This window comes from Dasypus novemcinctus, chromosome 13 (assembly GCF_030445035.2).
Source record: "Dasypus novemcinctus isolate mDasNov1 chromosome 13, mDasNov1.1.hap2, whole genome shotgun sequence".
Taxonomy (NCBI): Eukaryota; Metazoa; Chordata; class Mammalia; order Cingulata; family Dasypodidae; genus Dasypus; species Dasypus novemcinctus.
In genome coordinates this window covers 39384833-39406896 of record NC_080685.1, presented here as the reverse complement: position 1 = coordinate 39406896, position 22064 = coordinate 39384833, and the positions used below count along the sequence as shown (strand labels likewise).

The 22064-nt window shown below is 45.9% G+C and overlaps 1 protein-coding gene across 9 annotated transcripts in view; it reads right to left on the bottom strand.

Annotated features, from left to right (window-relative positions):
- The window catches only part of LOC101444905 (carboxyl-terminal PDZ ligand of neuronal nitric oxide synthase protein), a 301310-nt gene extending 279920 nt beyond the window's left edge, over positions 1–21390 (bottom strand). For 4 of the 9 annotated variants that reach the window (XM_071207540.1, XM_071207541.1, XM_058310021.2 and 1 more), the window contains exon 1: positions 20771–21353. In XM_071207540.1, the coding sequence (XP_071063641.1) occupies positions 20771–20875 (105 nt within the window). In that variant the 5' untranslated portion in view covers positions 20876–21353. Of the gene's footprint in view, positions 1–17525; positions 17589–20770 lie in introns of all 9 variants that reach the window. The other 5 variants (XM_071207542.1, XM_058310023.2, XM_071207543.1 and 2 more) reach the window with 4 other exon arrangements.
- Positions 21391–22064: the final 674 nt, after the last annotated feature.

Genomic DNA, 22064 nt, shown 5'->3' with positions numbered 1-22064 from the left:
ATTCTAGCTGAATAAATCTCAGCTCATTGTTGAGCCAGCTCTGCTCAACAATGGACCTATTCTGTGTGTAGGCCACCAATTCTCCTGGCCGCACACTGTAATCACACAAGGACCTTCAAAAACTACAGTGAGAATGGCACTGCCCACACGGAGAGCTGACACAACAAGATGACACAACAAAAAGAAACACTGATTCCCATGCCACTGACAACAGAAGCTGACAAAGAAGACAACGCAGCAAATAGACACACAGAACAGACAACTAGGGTGGGGGGGGAGGGGAGAGAAATAAATAAATAAACCTTTAAAAAAAAAACTTTAAAACTACAGCGATGGTGGGACCCCAACCCAGACACATAACATAAGAATCTCTATGGGGAGTGGCCATCCATACAGTGTTAAGTTTCCCAAATGATCCTAAGGTGCAGCTGGGTTGCAAAGCACTGTTATAATACAAAATTAAGTTTCTGAGGCAGCAAGGCTAAGGGGTAGCCCTTAAACAGTGGGCAACAAATGCCATCCCCAGGCCAAGACACTAGTCCCGGACGCAAGCCCCTTGGGCTGGCTAACACGCACAGACCACTTCCTGCAAAAACTGATGCAAAATCCAAGATCTTAGCTCAGTCTTCTTTCCTTTCCCTTTCTACAGAATTGGACCCTGTAAGGTTCCACTGCTTTTCCAAACTCTTCTCTTTGGGCTGCAATAGGGCAAAATTGCTAAGACTTTGAGCAACATACTGATGAACAGCTAAGGGAAGTAAGAAATGACAAGTTCCCTCCTCCTGCGCCTCAAAGAGGCCATGCGGTCTCACTGTGTTCTGGCTGTTTGCTGTAACTGGTCTGTTGACCAGTCTGTGGACATTAAGTAATTGGGATGTGACTTCACTGGGGAAAGGGGGTATGGTCTGCAGAGTACATGGGAAGAATAGGACACAGAAGCACAGAGTGTTCAAACTGAAATGGACCTTAGAGGCCACTGAAGACTTAGTGTTAAATCATCTGTTATTTTATAGACAAGGGGACTGGAGTACAAAGAGATGAAAGTGACTTGTTCAAGGCTATTGTTCTAATAAAGGGTAGAACTGGCTTCACAACCAGTTCAGGCCACATTCAAGTTCCTCAGACCACAGCCTCCCTGTTGAATAAAGAGTAAACAAACTCTTGTGAAGTGAAAAAAGAATAAAGATTAAATTGGAATGTGTGTGTGTATAAGACTGCACACCTCCATATGGCATATCCAATACATCAAATTTTCTCCCTTAGAAGAGGTGAGTCAGCAGCCTTAAGTATATGCTTCAGACATATTTCTAATGAAAACACTATTTCAAGCTCCTGCTGGAAAGAGGAAATAATCACCAAAAGGCATCACTGTCATGAGGCACGTGACACCCACAGGACACAAAGGATGTCTATCCTTACTCTGACAAACCAAACCCTTGGCTGAATTCTATTAAACCCTCCCATGCTTACTGAGCAGCTACTATGTGCCAGGCCCTCTGCCAGTACTGCAAAAAATACAAACTTAAAGGTCAACCATCTCTCCTTATGGAGCCTATGCTAAGACTAGTACACAAACAACATTAAGATTATAAACCGAATGGTACTAAGGCAATTTAAGGAAAAAGAATGTACACATAGTCGGGAGAGCAGAGGAGAAACTAGTATTTGATGAGCCAAGTCTCATAAGAAGAGTAAGAAGTAGCTGTATTCATCCTAGGCCTACAACTACAAAGCCAGCTTCAAGCCATAAGCTAGACCACCTTCAATAGAAGAAAACTTAAAAAGGCCCTAGAAGTTAGACTCTCGCCATAAGACTCTTATCATCTTGCCAAGAGAATGGCTGGTAGGAGAAAGTCATTAAGCACCACATTCTCTCCACAAAACTGTTTTAGTAAATAGAATCAAGACAACTTAGTGACCACTGGGCCAGGCAGGAGAAGCAGAATTACTGCACTGGATAAGAGCTACGCTGTGGTTCCCACTCCTGGTAGAGACACCCAGTAAGGGTAGAGCAAAGCCATGTATACCTATGACATCAACTTCATTCATCTGTTCATTCAAGATCAACTGTGCACTTATTACACGTCAGACACCGACCTGTGTTCTGGAAATTCCAAGTGCATCAGACATAGTGCTTGTTTAAGGACCTCACAGGCCCAGGGGGAGCCACTGGATGTGGGGGAGGGTATAGAAGACAGAAATAATTGCAATACATTGCAATACTGCCAGGGAAGTATTAACGGAAAGCCTAAGGATACAAAAGGAAGCTGCTTTCTAACTTTGCCAACAGAGTATATCCCAAAGGATCTAATTTGCTGCAGACACTCATAATGGATTTGTGATCAGTGACTTACAGACTCCCTGCCTGAAGTTTTCGTATTCTAGCAACTGCCATGTCCAAGAGGTTGAAAGGGAAGGAGGGACTTCCTAATTCCAGCTTGCTAAGCTTCTGAACTCCTGACAAGCTATGCATGTATAGACCCTCGTGTCCCCATCAGCCCTTTTCTCTTTATGCAGAAGTGCTGATATGAACACAGTTTCAGTCTCATCATTTTACTTAAACAGACTAATTGCTAAACTGCACCAGCCTAATATTATGCCTGCTGAACTCCATTAGTATAAGATATGAGGGCTGCTCTAAAAAGACAGGAACTCAGAACAGGACATTAGGACATCAGAACAGGACTTAAGGACATCAGAACAGGACATTAGGACATCAGTATAGCTGCAACTCACTTAGATGTAAGTTCCTTGAAAACAAAGACTATTAATTCTGATAACAGAAAATCTTTACTACTTCTGATTCTCCTTCCCAAATACAGCCTGCAATATGTGTTTAAAGCATGCTGTCATGTCAGAGATTTCTTTATTTCTCTTACATCCAACCCTTCATTTCTGTCCCCACTATTGTCACCTTGCTTCAGGTCCTTATACCTGGACTTCAGCACTAGTTCTCAGTGCTCTCTCCTAACTTTTCAACAGCTCTTACCCCTTTACTCTTCCTAATACATGACCATGTGTATATATCAAACACTTACAAACACACGTTTGTTCCTCAGCGTTTACAGGATTAAGTCACATCCTCAGTCTCCCAGGCCTGGCAATCAAAGTTTCTACCTTTATCTCTGGTTTTATTATCTCCTCCCCTACTTAAAAATACAAAACCCCATATACAAGCCCTCCTCTCCCTTACTCCTACCACCATCTTTCCACTGACCTAAAAGTCTGCCCATTGCCTTCTTTACTTATACATGTGGTCTCTCCAAATCAAAGGAGCAAGCCATATACCTCTTGGCAACTCCTAAATAAAACATGTGCCCTAGCTCCCGTCACTACCTTCTCTTGCCTGAGCTACAGGAAGAGGTCCATGTCTATTATCACCCCTCCAATCCGCTCTGCACAGAGTTGCTACAGTGATTTTTTTAATCCCCAAAACCATCATTTCCCACCCCCATGAGACACCTTCCAAAGTCACAGACTAAGCCACTAAGAGCAGTGGTCTCTACAAACTGCCCTGGGGCCAGGGAAGTATGTGAATGGTTGCACTCTAGCCCATCCCAGCAGTACCCTCAAGGGCAAGCTCTGCAGAAGAAAGCCCAGTGGAACATCTTTGTGTACGAAAAGCAAGGCCTCATGCCAGCACTAAATGTTGGCCTGACTTTGTCCCCAAACTAGATTAAGGAGGGACTGTGGACAAGTCATTTAATCTGAGGCTCTGAGAAGCCACAACTATAAAATGGGGATAATAGCATCTATCTTGCAGCACTATTGGGAGGATCAAATTAGAAACATCTAGCAGAATGCCCAGCACATAGTCTGTGTTTACTACATAATACTATTGTCATGTATTTTTCCCATGTATAAATCTCCTTCCAGCCAGGCTGATTTCCTTCAAAACATCATCTTGTCTCATCTTTCTGACTTTCAACAAGCCCTCTGCCCTAAATACAGTACAGGGGCAAAATAAATACCTCCTACATAACTAAACTCATTTCTACACTTGTACTCAGCAAACCGGAGTCAGACTCAGAGGAAAAAAATCTTTAAAAAAATACCAAAAGTCTACAGGAGGAAAGCGATAGAAGTGAAAGACCCCCACTAGGGGAGGTCTGCCCACCAAAACTGCCCCTCCCCCGCTCTAATGCTCTAAGCAAGTGATTCTCAAATGTGGCTGCCCCTTAGAATTACCTGCGAAGCTTTCAAAAAATTCCAGTGCAGGGAAAATTTCCATTTCCAGAAAAATGCAATAGACATACTCTTGCTGTATTGCAGAAAGAGCCGTACTATTACCTATTCCTCTTGCTAAGAATAACCAAAAATTATAGATATTTACATATATTCTAGATATTTATATATACATAAATAAAATGTGTGTATAGATATATATGACTCTGAAAAGGTAGAAAGAAGATGAAAGACAAGCTAGGGACCTTAGCACCCAAGAAATGACATGGCAGTGAGTTCCCTGGATTTTTCCCCTTCATATATCTCAGACTTGGGTGCTAGAGAAGCTGGCACCCAAAAAACCCCAAACAAAAAATTTCCAAGAAAGCCTGCTCTCTCCAGCCAGAAGACCAGGAAAGGGGCAGCCTAGCAAGATCAAAAGCTTTCAGATGGAAACTGAGCCCCACCCCCATGCAAGCCAGCAAGGAGCAAGTGAACCTAGACTTCCACCCTCACCAGGGGGTAAGAAGCTATCCCACATGCCACTGGTGTCAGAAAAGGCCTAGTGGAGAATCGGGACTTTCACCACAGCCCCAGGTAATGGGGGCACAGTGAAGCCACAGGGCGAGCAGTAACGGGGCACCTTCCAGCCAGGGTGATGCCAGCTGAGGCCTAGTGGGAACCCTGGACTCCCGGCCCCACCTGGCAGGAACAGGACAGCGTCCCCCTACGCCCACCAGCACCGTGGTAGAGGAGTTCTACTAAAACAGAGTATTTAAATAAAATCCAGAGTCTCAAACCATAATACCCAAAAAAGTCCAGGTTTCAATCAAAATTACTCATAAGAAGAAGAACCAGGAAAAGCTCAACTTGAATGAGAAAACATAATCAACAGATGTCGCCACCAAGACGACAGAGATGTTAAAATTATCTCACCAGGATTTTAAACCAGTCACCATAGAAATGCTTCAACAAGTAATTATGAATGTGACTTTTGGAACAAATAAAAAATGGAAAGTCTCAGCAAAGAGAAAGAATCCCAAGAGTCAGCTGGGATGGTCTGAAGCTGAATGTACCCCCAGAAAATTAAGTTCTTAATCTATTCCTTAGGTATGAACTCATTTTAAGTAGGGTCTTTTGGTGAGGAGGATCGTAAGTTTTTTTGTGGCCCACATCATTCAGGGTGGGTCTTAACCTCTTACTGGAGTCCTCTGTAAAAGAATGGAATTCAGACAAAGAGAGTAGGCCACAGAAGCAAGAAGCTGAAAGCAACAAAGCCTGGAAGAGGAAAGAAAGACCAGCAGGTGCTTCTGTGTGACTTGCCATATGAGAGGAATCCAGGATCACCAGCAACCAGTCTTCAGGGAGAAAGCTTTGCCTGAAGACGCCTTGATTTGGACAGTTTTTTTCTGCCTCAAAACTGTAGGCTTGTAATATAATAAATGCCCACTGTTAAAAGCCAACCCATTTTATGTTATGTACTTTGAGCAGCTTTAGCAAACTAGAACACCAGGCTACACCCCATACCAATTAAAATCAATCTCTGGGAGTACCCAGGCAGGAGTTTTAACTCCCCAGAGATTCCAATGAGCAGATAATTTTGAAAACTAATGCTCTAACCCTGTGGTTCTCAAACTAAAGTGTCTATTAGAATCACCTGGAAAACTCAAAAGACACAGAGACCCAGGCCCTATGCTAATTCAACAAACCTGACCTTTTTTTCAGTCTCCAGGTGATTCTGATATATACCAAAGCTTGAGGACAGCTGCTCTAACTAACCCGAAGGAATTTACAGGTGATTCCCATTTCCCAAAGGAAGAAGGCGCTGCATTTAAGTGCCCTTAACGAAACAGGTTTCAATCATACTCTGGATGTGGTATGTCCAGAATACGTAATATGTTTAACCTGGGCTTCCAAATTTAAGAAAATCCCCACATACTGAGCACCCAGTATAAAAATGTAGTTATGGTACAGGTTGTGTGTATTTATGGGAAACAGCAAGGCAGCAAGATAGTATGTTACCTGTCACCGGACCAACAAGATACATTAATCTTCCTCTTGGCAGAAAAAGAAAAATGCTTCCACATGAGCACCTCTTCCCATCCAAAAGACCAGGTGGGAAGAGTTTACACTCAAGATTAAAAAAAAAAAAAAAAAAAAAAGACACACTAGAGGAGCTTTTCCATCTTGTGTTGGGGGTTGAGATTTCCAACCCAAAAAACAACATCTACTCAGCTGGAAGTCTTTCAGCATTTACACATCCACTGGAGGAATCCTGGGGCCTCTGAGCAAAGAAAACTAGTCCTCAGAAATGGACCAGGGAAGGGCAAGGAGGAGGGTGAGGAAACAGGCTGTGCGGGGCACAGGGGGTGGACCGCCACCCCCGCAGTTAGACAGGAAGTGAAGACAGCAAGGAATAACACTCTCCAGGAAGGAAGGGCCTTCCAGAATGCCTCTCCTGCCCCTTTTCCAGCTCTTCCGCTTACTCATTAAGTGCCCCATGTCTGTACTAAAGACCTTCAACATGGCACCAGAGGTGTCTCTTCAGCAGCCTGTTGTCCACTGGCAAACAGCAGACTGGGTTCAATGCCCACCTGGTCACAGGCAACAATCCCTGGCGGAAGGCATAACCTCCATGGGAAGGGCTAAGACGACGGCTTTCGAGAGGCCATTTGCCTGTTCAAACCAACCGGAAGATGTGCTTCAGTTTCCTCATCTCCAAAATGGGACAATAACACTTACCCTTCTGGGGGCCACTGTAAAGATTAGTTAATGTATTCAAAGTATTAGAACAATATCTACGGAAGCGGACTTGGCCCAGTGGTTAGGGCGTCCGTCTACCACATGGGAGGTCCACGTTTCAAACCCTGGGCCTCCTTGACCTGTGTGAGTTGACCCACATGCAGTGCTGATGCGCGCAAGGAGTACCCTACCACGCAGGGGTGTCCCCCACGTAGGGGAGCCCCACGCGCAAGGAGTGCACCCCATAAGGGGAGCCACCCAGCGCGAAACAAAGTGCAGCCTGCCCAGGAATGGCGCCGCACACACGGAGAGCTGACGCAGCAAGATGATGCAACAAAAAGAAACAGATTCCCCTGCCTCTGACAACAACAGAAGCGGACAAAAAGAACACGCAGCAAATGGACACAGAGAACAGACAACTGGGGGGGGGGGGGTGAAGGGGAGAGAAATTTAAAAAAAAAAAAATCTTTAAAAAAAAAAAAAGAACAATATCTAGAACATGCTGAGTGCTTGGTAAGCACTAGCCTTTGGTATTTTAAAAGATGTATATAGCACAGCTCTGAGGTACACTCCCTGGGTTTAACTCCAGAATCTGTTCATTAGTAGTTGTGGACTATAAGCAAGTTACTCTGCCTCTCTATGCCTTGGCTTCCACATCTGGAAAACTAGGATAATTATAGTACCTTAACTTACATAGTAGTTGGGAAGATTAATCATTTCATAAAAAGAGCCTGGCACAGTGCCTGGAACATAGTAAGTGATTTTTAAAAGATAGTGATTACTATGCTAGCTTTCCTCGGCCAGCACCAAGGCAGGTAGAGAGATGAGTGGGGAGTCCCCTGGGTCCTTGAGCAGCTTGCAGCCTAGATAGGGAGATAAATGTATACATGAACTAGCAAGAATGAGCAGCATGAAACATAGGACAGGTGACAATTCTGCAAGCATGCAAACAGCACTTCTAACCGGCTCCCTCCCCACCTCTCCTTTTCACTATCCCCAGCCCCTCAATCCCCACACACACACTGTAAGGTGTTCTGAATTCTGGGTGCACTGGATGTCAGTTCTCCCCTCTTTCCTACCCTCCTAATCCCATAAGCCTCTTGCTAGGGAGACCCAGGTCTCATTCAACACATAAAACAGCTCATTTAAACAAGCTCCCCTGGAAAGTATTGTAGCTTCAAGAATAAAGGAGGGTAACCACTATGTTCAGGTCTCATGGACAGGCCATGTGGGTATAAGACACACAATTCCTGCTGAAATGCTGCAGAAAATCAACTTGGTTACATACAGGTGGTGGGGGTGTAGGAAGCACTGTTCCAACACTCTGTGCACAGAACTTGCTGGAGTGCCATCTTATATACCTGTTAAAACCCCCTGCTCCCATGCTTAATATGATGCTGAATACAACATTTGAAAAGGGAAATGTAAGCATCACAAATATTAATTAATCCCATGATGCTACATAGATTACCTCTACTTCAAGAAATACTTATCCAGGAAATTCAGAGAAAGACAAGTGAAGACAGACAATATACCATATGAAACAAGATTCTGGGATTTTTAATCCTAACAAGGATTAAAAGGCTGGAACAAATGTGATGGTAGAATGCACCAGAACCTAGTTAACCCCTTTTGATTCCTTCACAAAGAGGACGACAGCTATTTTAAGCCCATGAAGTAGTCATGCTGTCTGATTTGCAACTTAAGGAATCAGAATAATGCTGCTGCTAGGTTTTTTTTTCAGCAGGCATATAAAATGAAGATAATACACTACCAGGCCTCTGATTGTCAAAAGAACAGTGCACGACTGTCCCGTATATTAAAACCAAGCACAGATGAAAGTCAAATTGCTGTTTGTAGGACTTACTGACAACAAAATAAAAACAGCAGCCAGTATCTGAGCTGACTCTGTGCCTGGCACTGTGCTAGGCATTTACATGTACAACTCATTTAATCCTCTCTTTTAACCCTGCAAGGTGTGTGATATTTGTATTCCCTTTTGCAGATGAGGATACTGAAGGTGAGATGTTAAGTCACTTGTAAAGATCACACAACAAGTGAGAGACTGCACCAGGATTCGAACCCAAACACAGTCTGGATCCCAAGTCCATGCTATGCTATGCTGGCAACCAAATTCATGTCATAAAAATTACAAAACAGCAAATTTTTTAAAAAAGTAAGGCCCTAATTCATTAATGAGAACACAGCAGACTAAAACATGTTTTTAATAATAAATAACAACTACCTAATCCTGAAGTTGGTCATATGATATGTTCTACATGAAAAGATTCTAAATCCATTGCTCTCTGGGTTGCAGGGGAGTTCATCACTGGAATTTCATTTAATTCAGAGAAAAATGCTTACTCAGCACTTCCTTTGGAAGGAAGCAGTAAGTGGCACTCTGGGAGGGGGGATACTAGAAAGCAGCCACGTAAGGGAAGTCCATCAGACTGCTGGGGACCAGGAGTGGCAGGCCTAAAGCAAGAAGCAGTCAGGAGGGGACTAGATCTAGCTGAGCATCTCCCTCCCATCCTGGGAGACCCAGGAAACCCCTGGCAGTCCTTCAGGGAGCATCTTAGAAACTGCCTTCATTCATGCGAAATACATCTCCTGGATGCAAGGTACCACACTCAGAAGACACGAGAGGCAGAGTGCCCCAGACTCCAGGACAAGCAGAGAGCTGAATATCAGCCATGGACAAGCAACTCTAATCCAAAGCAGGGTTTGGCAGGCCCTTCAACATGAATGGGTCACAGCCACTTTACTGACTGACATTTGAACTGGGCCTAAGAAATGGGTGGGAAATCTTAGGGGGTGATTAGGGACTGGTGAGTGCTCCAGTTGCATTGGAACGTAGGGTGATTAAAGGGAATTGTTCAGAAACAGAACTCAGGGAGCCTTGACTATCATGCCAAGAACTGTGGATGTGATGTTGACAGCTTAGAAACCAAATGTTTTTGAGAGGGAGGATGACAAACTAAATTTCAGGAAAATTAACAGAACAAAAGTTTACAAGATGAAGGAGATCAGAGAAACACTGAAGGACTGGAGGCATCAGAAGTTACTGAAACTGCCCTGACGCGAGGAGGTGGTAAGGACGTGAACCAGGCTGAGGCGAGAAGAAACGGAACAGCCAGGGCATGTGGATGAATGTCACAGAAAATTCAAGAGGATTCTGCAACTGACTGGATACGGAGGAGGGAGGAGAGGAGAGGCTGGCCACAGGAGTTCAGTGCAGAGCCAATGAGTAAGATGGTAAAGGAAAGCACTCAAGCCGGACTCCAAAGTGCCAGGCCTGGGTGCCTGAGAGGATGGGGGGGTCATTACAAGGAGGAGGAGGTCAGCAGGGAGAATTGAATTTCAAGCTTGTTGAGTGATGAGGTCAGCAACACATCTGCAACCAGGTCAAATAAAGATCTCGGGTGTGGGCTAGAGCTAGAGATCCCAGAGCCATACAAAAGAGGTGGGAGTAGTGGAATCCAAAGGAGAGGGAGGAGGGCTCGCATAAGAGGGCAAAGGGAGGAGAAGGAGCAGCCAGCAAGGAGAGGAAGTATGGTCAGAGGGGCCGACTGACAGGAGGCCAGAGGCCAAGGGAGGTACTGCAAGAAGGACGGGCTGCTCCGGAAGAAAAATCAAAAAGGATGAGGGCAGAGAAGGGTGAAAGCAGTAGTCAAGACAGAAGTCAGGAGGACACAGGCCAGCGAGAGAATGATGACTGAGAAACTACAGGGGACAGACCACTCTCTCCTGAGGTTTAGCACTGAAAGGAAGAGAAAGACAAAATGTACACTCAACCAATCAAAGAAAGAGGCCAAGAGAAGAGATTTAGAACACAGGGAAGGCTGGAGCATATTCCTGAGCAAAGAGGAGTGAGCCAATAGGGAGGAAAATATGACAATGCAAAGAGAACAGTTAACAGAACAAAGATCCAAGAGGGAGAGCAGAAGAAGGAGGATTTAAAAAAAAAAAAAGAAGAGAAAAAGAAAAAGGACATAAACTTTTGTGCTTCAAAGGACACTATCAAGAAGATGAAGAGTCAACCCTCAGAATGGGAGAAAATATTTGCAAATCATATATCTGATAAGGGACTTGTATCTAGAATATCTAAAGAACTCTTACCAAAAAGACAAATAAGCAAATTTTAAAATGCACAAAGGAGGTGAACAGATATTGCTTCAAAGAAGCAAATAAACACATGAAAAAGATATTCAACATCATTAATCATGAGGCAAACGCATATAAAAACCACAATGAGCTACCACTTTACACCCACTAGGATGGTTATCATCAAAAAGTCAAAAATAACAAGTGTTGGTGAGGAAATAGAGAAGGAGGAACCCTCACAGGCTACTGGTGTGAATATAAAATGGTGCAGCTGCTTTGAAAAACATTGGGGCAGTTCCTCAAACTAGAGTTATCATATGATCCAGCAATTCCACTCCTAGGTATCTATCCAAGAAAAATGAAAACAAATGTCCATCCAAACACATGGACACAAATGCTCACAGCATTACTCAGAAAAGCCAAAAGGTGGTAATGACCCAAATATCCATCAACTGATGAAGAGTTAAACAAAATGTAGTAATTGTCATACAAAAAAATGAATGAAATACTGATACAAGCTACAACATGGGTGAACCTTGAAAGCACTATACTAAGTGAAAGAAGCCAGCACAAAAGATTACAAATTACATGATCCCATTTATATGAAATGACCAAAATAGGCAAATCCATCAAAACAGAAGGTAGATTTGTGGTTGCTTGGGGCTGAGGGGATTAAGGGATGGGAGGTGAAACCTGTAGGGTATGGGCTTTCTTTCTGAGGTGATGAAAATGTTCTAAAAATTGACTATGGTGATGGATGTACAGATCTGTGAATACACTAAAAAGCGGTGAATTGTACACTTTAAATAGATAGGTTGTATGGAAGGTGAATTATATATCACTAAAGCTATTAAAAAATAATAAAATTAAAAAGAGGGATACTTCTTTACCAAAAAGAGGGAAGGAGGAGGCAAGTGGGAGAAACCAAGTTTGCAGTGGAGAGCAAGGAAGTAGGAGGGAAGTAAAGGTTTGCAGGGTGACCCTGGGCTACTCAAGGGAGCAGGATCAGGACAGCAGGAAGGTGGCTGAGGAGCCAAGTGCAGCCTTAAGGCAAGTGAAGGTGTGAGGTGGCAGGTGATTACGTTCAAAGAAAGCATTGTGAAGTCTGAGATCTTGGAAGTAGCCCTTATTTTTAGTAACAATAATAAACAGCAAGTCTGACTAGAACCATGGATTTGGATGACTGGCAAAGGTCATCATGATGTGTGGTTACATGATTGTGACCACTGAAAATACTGGGACATTTGGACAAAGTAGACACGACTGAATGAAGATGAACTGTATAGCTAGGGCAGAAATAGATTTGTCCATCAAATTCCAAAATATCAACTGTGGAGGAACAGCCTGTGGCACCCAAGAGCAAGATAAGGACAAATAAAAAGAGGTACCATTTCAAAGAGGGAATGTTGTATCCATGGGACTCATGGTCCCTCAAAAGTGGTCCAGGCAGAACAATGTATGTCAAAAGCTTCTGGATAGGGAACCAGATGTGGCTTAAGTGGTAGAGCATCCACCTACCATATGGGAGGACCTGGGTTCAATCCCTGGGGTCTCCTGGTGAAAAAGAACAGAAAGCCCACATGGCAAGCCAGTGCCCACGTGAGTGCCCGCATGGTGATCCAGTGCCTGTGCGAGTGCCTGCATGGTGAGCACAGTGCCTGCATGGTAAGCCACTGCCCACGCAAGTGAGTTACACAGCAAGATGATGATGCATCAAAAGAGAGACAAGGCGAGAGTCAAGGTGAAGTGAGGCACAGAGAGCTAGAGACTGGAAGATAGAATTACAGGAAATCGGTGGGGGGGGCAGTAGAGGAAGGATATAAGCTGACATCTACATGGGGGAAATCTATGATAAGGTGGAGGTAAGTATGCGTACAAGGAAGGGATAAAATGGGGGCATAGGGTTACCTTTGGGTGGGGCTTTGTGGGCTTGAGGGGGCTAGGGATGGGCAGATGGGTAATATTGCCCAAGAAATTGGGGGGAGGGTGGGGCAACATACAAACACAGGAGAATATCAGGTGTTGGTTGAGAATATAGCACGGAGAAAACCTTTTCAAAATATAATTAGGAAAGTTACCTGTTTAAGATACTTAAAGGGGATAATCTGATGTAGGACAGACTCCTAGGGAATATGTGAATGCTCCTTTTGCCAGAGTGGATTATACCATCGGGTAAAGACCCATATAATGAGAGTGAAGGTATACCCACATCCTGGGGAGGACTAATGCCATCAAATAGAGGGAACTCTATTTCTCAAGAGAAATGGTGGCTCCCAGGGCATTAGGGCAGTTGAGCAAGTCAAGCCTTCAACACTGTTGCAAGTATCTCTGAACATGGCTCCTCAAGAAATGAAGATCGACTGTCATTGTGGCCCCAAGGGGAGGGGGAAATAGATATTGAACAGATGGAACCAAAGTAACTGTGAGGGCAATAGAAGTGTTTCACAAGAGTACACGAGGATAGATATAAAACATGTAATATTACACCAAAAACATATAGGGGCCGACAGACTAATAATGTAAATCATAATGTAAAACATAGGATAACTAAAAATTTAGAAAATTGTATAGCCTAAAGTATAAACCACAATGTAAACACAAATGTTACCTTGTTTGAAAGACGTTGTCTCAATATCTGTACATCAGTTTCAGTAAATATGGTATGAATATGTTAAAAGACTATTGCTGTGGAAGGGAAAAGACTTTATATTGGATATGTGGGAGTACTGTAAAGTGTATATATGAATTACTGTGATCTGTGGCTCTTGTGAAGAGAAGCTCAGTAATTAGGAAAAAAGAAAAGAAAAAGATAGGATGTAGAATTTTTCCAAATCAATATGTATCTGATATCTAACCTTTAAACTCATCACTATATTCCATTTTACTATTAAGGGAACCTGGCATTATATTGGGCTTCACTTTTCAGGAAGTTTTGGATCACACAGTGGTTCAACAATGGCAGTGGAGGAATACTGGTATGGGATGTTATTGACAGGGGACATAGGGTTGACAGGGAGTTATACAGGGCATGTGTCTGGGGTGCATGGAAATGTCTGGATATACTCATAGTGGAAACAATTACAAACAACAGCTGGGGGGGTGCTGGGTTCCTGGCTGGGGGGACTCTGTCATGGTCCCTAGGGGAGCAGCGGCAGTCCCCCAGGTACAACGGCAAAGACCAGGAAGGAATGAGGGTCCAACAGTGAGTCCCTGACACTAATGACTATGCTTGTGAGCCTATACACCTGAAATAAGAACAAGGCCTAGAGCAGCACTGTGCCTAAAGGTTCCCTCCTGACAGCCTCCCTGTTACTCAAATGTGGCAGGTCTCAAAGCCAAACTCAGCATGTAAATGCACTGCCTTCCCCCCAGCATGGGACATGACACCCGGGGATGAGCCTCCCTGGCACCAAGGGATCACTACCAAGTACCAGCTGATGACGTAACTAGAAAATGACCTTGAATAAAAGGTTCAACGCGGACCAGCAGAATATCCCTGTTTACATATAATAACAGGAGTTAAAAATGCTTTTTGACCTAAATTAAGGGAGAAATGGAAAGGACAAATGAGTTTATATGGCTATGAGTCTCTAAAAAAGAGTCTGGAGGTTGTCAGAAGGATTGCCCCTATGCATACCTGAGCAGAGTCTCAGAGACAGATAAAACAGATACAACCTCAGGTATTGGTTCTTCTGAGGGCTAAAGAGACCCACAGGTTTTATGGTCATGGCAGATGGAGTTCACTACCATGTCAGTTGGCCCTTCGTTGGAGTTGGTGTCTCTGCGTGATGGAGCTGGACTCAGATGTGACCTCTTTTCACAAGCCTTCCCTGTTACTTTACTGGAATTGTAGTTGATACTGGGGTTTAAGATATATCTAGGGGATCTGAATCCCTGGACTGACAATATGATAGCCAGGCCCTGAGCCTCAACAGACTTCAGCTCCTACACTCTGATTTATTGGACTTACCCCACTCAGCTAACATGGAGTTGAAGAATGTCAACCACCACACCATGGAGCCTCGAGTGCCTACAAGTGAAAGCAGGAGGATTGCATCCAGTATCCATGTGGAATCTAAGCCCCCTCTTGACATAGATCTGGAATGGACACAACCAATCCAAGGTCCACAGGAAGGAGGAATACAGTAAGAATTAGAGTGGACTTACTGATATTCTAATCATGAACTATTGTGGTTAGTAATTGAGAAAATGTGGCACTGGTGTGGAAAAAGTGGCCATGGTGGCTGCTGGGTACAGGGAATGGGAGGAAGAGATGAGATGTGGAGGCATTTTCGGGACTGGAGTTGTCCTGGGTGCTGCTTCAGGGACAATTACCGGACATTGTAGATCCTCCCAGGGCCCACTGGATGGAACGTGGGAGAGTATGGGCCATAGCCCATGGACCAATGACCATGAGGTGCAGCGATGCCCAGAGATGTACTTACCAAATGCAATGGATGTGTCATGATGATGGGGAAGAGTGTGGCTGTGGGGGGAGTGGTGGGTTGGGGGTGGTGGGGGTGAATGGGGACCTCATATTTTTTGAATGTAATATTTTTTAAAAATTAATAAAAAAATAAAATAAATAATTTAAAAATTTTTTTAAAAAGGTGAAGTGAGGCAGAGACCAGGAACTGAGGTGACACAACTGACAGGGAACCTCTCTCCACATCAGAGGTCTCCAGGATCAAATCCTGGTGAATCCTAGAGGAGAGAAAATGAGAAGAAAAGACAATACAGACAGCAAAACAGCAGGGCAGGAGGAGGGGAGGGGGGAAAAATAAATAATAAATAAATCTTTAAATTAAAAAAAAAGCTTCCGGATAGTTAAGAAAGTAATAAACCTCCTCTTTAATGATGACACCAGGCCCTCCATCTAAATTACTACTGGCCCAGAATCCTGGAAGACTGGACCCTTGGTCTGGGGGCAGGGGGTAGAGGGGGAGGTGAACAATGCCCAGGATACAGCGGAGTTGGTTCTGAGAGCTCTTCACGGTGCATCGCAGGCTCAGGTGAGTCAGGGACACCCTGTTCGTAGTGAGCCAATGTGTACAGCATCCTATCTGGAGGTCCCCACCCCCAGTAAATAATGAGACAGAACCTGTACTCTTATTTCTAAGTGCTCTCCAGCAGGGAGGGGAAGGTCTGCTCCTTTCTCCTTCCCTGCTTCCCGAAGGATAAAGCTGTCCCAGTGTGTTGAACCTCTCACAACAGTGTGCTCAAGAGGCCCCCATGGCAGCCTGCCGTGGAGAGTTCCTAGAATCTCTAAGCTCCACGTCATGGACACCGTCAACCAGGGAAGCCATTCAGCAAGGAAGGAAAGGTGGCCTTCACAAACCACAAAACCAGTCAGCAACAGGACAGTATTTTTACCGCTTTCAGATTTTCTACAATTTGCAATTTATTCCATCAGCCAAATAATTTTTATTGCCAGCCGGGTACCTGATGCTAAAGGGGGAACACAGAGAAGTGAGAGACAAGGCAGAAAAGGCATATTATGCAGAGGAGAGAGAACACAGTACTCTGTGGTAGACTGATCCAAAGAAGTCTTCGGCATGGCCTCTCACCATCTTGCAATGTGACCTTCATGGTCCCATCAAGAGGTGGAGTCTATTTCTCCTCCTTTTGAATCTGAGCCAGCCTATGACCTGTGGTGACCAACAGAATGGCAGCAGTCGTGGTGACCCTGTGTAACTTCCAAGGCCAGACCTTCAAAAACGTGCAGCTTCTGCCTTCACAGCTCAGAACACTCCCTCTTGAACGCCAGCCACCCAATACCAAGTCCCACTACCCCAAGGCCACCATGCTGTGAGGAAACCCAAGCTAGCCCATGAAGAGAACAGCCACAGGGAGGGAGGAGCACCAAGGCACGAAGGCAGGAAGCCTTCCGGGACCTTCTAGCCTAGCCCAGTCACAGCTGAATGCAGCCAAGTGAATGACGCCAGCCAAACTACCCCGAGCGACAGAACAGCCCGGTCAAGCCCTGCAAGTGAAACAGCTGTTGTTTTAAGCCACCAAGTTTTGAGGTAGCTTGTTACACAGCCATAGATAACCAAAAACAATTTAAAGCCAGGTAACTAGGGATTAGCCCTGGTGCTGGCGTTATCTACATGACCCCGGGTTAGTGTCTTCCTCTTCATGACCTCCATTTCCTCATCTGTAATGAGGGCGGTGTGCCAGGTAAACTAAGGTACTTTCCATTTCTGACAGTCCATATGATGCATGCAGCTATCAGTGAGCACTCCTGGCAATGAGCACTAGGAATACAAGGGAAGCAGCAGTTACTTCAGCATCAGGTGAGATTCAGATGAGGGAAAGCATCATGGACCAGGAGTCAAAGGCCCTGGAGGGTGAGGATTAAATGAGATAGCACCTACAATGCTGCATGGCTTGTAGTAAGTGCTCAATAAATACTACCTAGACTCCTCACTTGACACTTATCAGCTCATGACTCTGGACAAGTTCATCTCTCTGATCCCCAGTTTTTTCATCTGAAAGATGGAGATAATACTTACGTTCTAATTTCAACACGAGAAAACTTCTTTGTATGTGAAAGTCCAAAGCAAATCATAAGTTACCTACAAACATAAGACATAACTACATTATTACTCTTATCCTTCGCAAGGTTATCACTAGAAGTCCTACTGCCTCCTGTTCTTTCCTTCTCATTAAGCAAGTAGAGAAGCTCAGATGATGGTCCTGCCAGCAGGAAGGCATACTGGGAGGGAGAGGCAGGTACTGAGAGGTCAAAAGCTTTCAAGATGAGATTTCACCCCCCACCCCCAGCACCTTCCGTGAGCCAGGTGCCCATGCTGAAGGCAGAAAGCAGTCATCAGTCATCCCTCATGAGCCGCTCTCCATCTAAGATGAAATCTGGAGACAGCCCAGCATTAAAAGCTTGGAAAACTGCCTACATTGGAGCCCTAGAGCCAGCAACCTGAAGATGCCCCACGGTGAGTCGTGAGTCAGACCACTACCCAGCACCAAGAGGATACTCCACACTAATTTATTAATGAATAAGCACTGGATTTGGGAGTCTGCAGTCAAAGTTCCCAGAGTCTGACACCTGGAATTGTCATATACAGCTATGTGCACTAAGGCAGGCAACGACGTCCCTGGGCTATTTCCTCATTTATAAAATAGTCACAAAGAGACTCATAGTGAGAATTAAATGAGGTATTCCAGGTGAAAATCTTCTAGGATTCTGCTTGATAATTAAGTGCACATGTGTGTGTTTTTAACTGCTTAGAACCTCTGCAACCAGGTGCCCTTCAACCCTAGCCCTTTCAATCTTGGCAAAACCATGAAAATGAGTATGGCATACATCCAAAGAGTCACTCCATCCATCAGGTGTTAATTCTGAAAAAAAAAATGCTGGTCTTTGGAAGAGAAAGATCTCAGCTCACTTTCCAAGGGTACCTGACAAGGCAGCGATTTAATACATTTGCATTTTACAGTCTGTGCTTTTCCAAAACAAGGGAAAGAGTGTGGTTTGAATTTAACCCTAAAATCACAGCGATTGTGCAACCCATGGACATGCACATGTGGAAACCAGAGAAGGCATCTGTCAGGTGCACACAGATCAGTAAAACTTTTGCTTTCACCTCCACTTAAGTGGTGGGTTGAATATGCCGGTGTCCAGCATTGATTTCAAAGAGCTAGGAGTTAAGACCCAGTCCTCAGAGACTAACTTTCCCCAAGAAAACCTCACCACCTCCACCACTGCTCCCCTCCTGTCCTTTCTTTCCTACCTCATCATTCTCAGACCAGAATCCTTGGTTCCATCTGTCTTAGATGCATCGAGAACAGAGCTTGGGCCAACTGTGGCTCTGCCCCTCTTAACAAACACCACTGTCTATAAATCCAGGAAAGTTACTAAGGAACTATATCATGCAACCCCCAGCATTCGCTTAGAAGAGAAACTGCACTCAGTGCTGGGAAAGGGAGGGTAAGACAGAGCAAGCTCAGTATTTTTCAAAGTCTGGTCCCAATCACCAGCACTGCATAACCTGGGATGCTTGTAGAAGGTGCACATTCCTGGGCTGCCCCCAGATCTACCAGATTAGAATTTGGGGTGACAAGAATGGGAATTTTTAATACCCTTTCCAGGTGATTCTTACACACAGTTTTCTAACGCCAACTAGGACTAGATGCAGAGGACTGTTGAGTAAAGAATATGAAAGCTTAAAAACCTTTAAATCTGCTCTCCCTTCTTACTCTCATTCTTGCAAAATAGCACTGGTGAACCAAACGAGATAAAAGTCAATTTCCCAGTATACACACACACACTCACATATATATGTCCAAGAAAATTAAGTCATGAGCCTGATGAAAACTTCTACCTTAAAGTTTAAAAATTTGCTCAACAAATCAACAGGCTTGGATGAAAATTAACCCAAACATCCCATCTTAGGCCAACCAGATCTATTCAGAAAAGCAAGATAACATCGCAGCTGCAGCCCCACTCTGATGCCAACCATATCCAGCAATTCAGCTCCGAGTTCCATGCTGTGCCCAATGTGGGGGAGGGGGGGTGCTCCTAGCTCTAGTAAATATGGGTGGTGGAAGGTTATTCAAAAGTAAGATTCACCAACTCACACATATTTATGAGAAGAAAAATAATCAAGATAACTGACAGCTTCAGGTACATATAAGACATGGAAAAATGTTTCTTGAATTGAAGGAAATAGAGACACCTGAAGGAATAATCCTTGCGAGATGCTAACATCCTGCCTGTACACGGTGGCGAAGGAGTAAAAATTGTCTTCATGCCAAAAGTACTAAGTTTTAAAACCAGCAAGACACAACCTACTTGGAGGAGCGACACCTTCCTTCACTTATCAGACAGGCACGCAGTAGGTGCTGAGTCCCTGGGTCTTTTTATTCGCAAGGGGTCAACTGGCACGAAGGAAGAGCAAAAACACGTCCAAAGAGGGGCAGCCTTCCCTGGTGACCGCCCACTGGAACCCCAGCTGGAATTTCAAATACCAGACTTCTTCACGGGGCGGGGGTGGGGGTGGGTCACAGCGGTGGCGCCTTATTTACACCTGACGGTCCAGTACAGAGGCCGCCACCTCCACTCCTCCCCCCACAGGTAGACCGGACCTGGGCTCTGGTCTGAGCCCTGAAAATCCCACTTATCCTTGCTAAATTCCCTCTTAGCCGCTGAAACTTAGGCCACAAAACTAGCAAACGGGCAGCTTTCACTCCCTCCCCATGCTTGGATGACTGGCACTTCAAAGGAATCGGGATAAATCAAGCATTTAGAAAGTGACTCTGACGTCTGGACCTGGCTACCTGTATCTACAGAAGCGCCCCTCTACTCTGATGAGGAAAAAGGCTTTGCCTCAATCAGGAAGCGGCCATTCCCTCTTGAAGAGATCTTCCTGAAAGCACCTCTCCCATGGGAGTCCAGAGGGTAAATAACACCAGAGCTTCCCTAAACCGATTCTCAAGGACCAGGTGTCCTGGCTGCGCTCACCCACCGGCTTCTCCTCGGAAGGAGAGACAGAGAAGTAACTCAATCCCTTCCTTAGGCGGGTAAGGATGGGGGAGTCTGCAGGTAGGAGGAGGGTGAAGCAACAACGCTCAAACTTTGTAGTTGCTCCTTAGCAGTTCTGGGCAGGAGCCCGCGGATTCACGTTGAGGAGGGGGAGTCACCCTCCCTAACTGACATGCCCCCTTATCAGCTCAAGCCACCAGCTCTTCCTCCAGGATAGGGGTCCCCGCCTGGTCAGTACTCGGCCCGTGCCCCCCTCACCTTGGCTTCAAAGCAGATGCCGTGCTGGAAGGCGTCCTCGTTGTGCAAGGGGATCCGCAGGTCGTGCCCATCGTCCACAAGGTTGTACTTGGTTTTGCTGGGCATGGTGACCCGAGGTGGACCCTCTCCTTCAGCGGCGGCGGCAGCAGCAGCTGCAGGAAGGGGCTGGACAGACCCCGGGGAGGGGAGGCGGGAGCAGGGCGCGCGGCGCGTGGAAGGGGCTCGAGCAGAGGACGCGGGGCTAGGCTCGTCCTGGCGGCAAAGCGGCCGAAGGAGCGGAGACCCAGGTCGGCGCCGAGGGCCAAGCGCCAGCCGGAGGCGCGGACGCGGGCGACGCGAGCCGCGCTGTGGCCGCGCAATTCCTGCCGGCGAAGCGGGAGGCGGGGGAGGCGGCGGCGGGAGCGGGCGGCGCGGCGCCCCGGCCGGGGGAGGGGAGCGGCGGGCGCGAGGCCGCGGCCCGAGGGAGGACTGGGCGCGGCGCCGGCCCGGGAGCAGAGGTACGGGCCGCCCGGGAGAAGAAAAGGCGGCGGTGGAGGTGGAGGTAGAAGTGGAGGCGGCAGCGGAGCGGGGCGCCTGTCACGAAGACGCCAGAGCAGCCGCCAGCAAGCGACTCCTCCTGCGGGGCGGGCCCGGGCGGGCTCCTCCTGCGGGCGCCGAGGCCCCGCCCGCTGCCGAGGCCGCCCCCGCGCGCCCGGAGGTGCCCGCGCTGCCCGCGTTGGCCGCGCGGCTGGTGCTGCCCGCCGAGCAGGTGAAAGTCCGCGGAGCGCCGCGCCCCGGCTGCCCGCGCCCTGCGGCGCGACCCTGGGAACTTCGTCCCGGCCCTAAGCTCAGTGCCTGTGTTCTCTTGTACAGTCAAATTCTGAGCCCGGCTGCTACTGGATAGCAGCAGCAGCAGCAGCAGCAGCATCGCTTTTGATTTTTGTTTTGTTTTTGGGGAAAGGAAAGATGTTTATGTCGGTTTTAAGTTTTACCAGAATGGCCCAAGTCCCAGCAAATATCCCAAATCCGAACCTCATTAATTCTGGAAAATCGAGACTGAGCCCAAATGCGGGAATAGCGCAGGCACTTTTTGTTCTTTGGGCAGTGATAGTGTGTAATGGGGGAAGTGGGGAAGTAATGCTTTTTAAAATGGTTTTAATATTTAAAAGCCATCAGCCTTGTGAAAGTGGAATAGGCAGAAAAGGAGAACTAAGGACAAGGGAACCCATAAGCTTTTTATTTTCTTAATTAAACAACAGCCTTTTATAATGTTATGGGAAAATGAGCTCCCGAGTTGCGTTCAGCTGGTGTATTA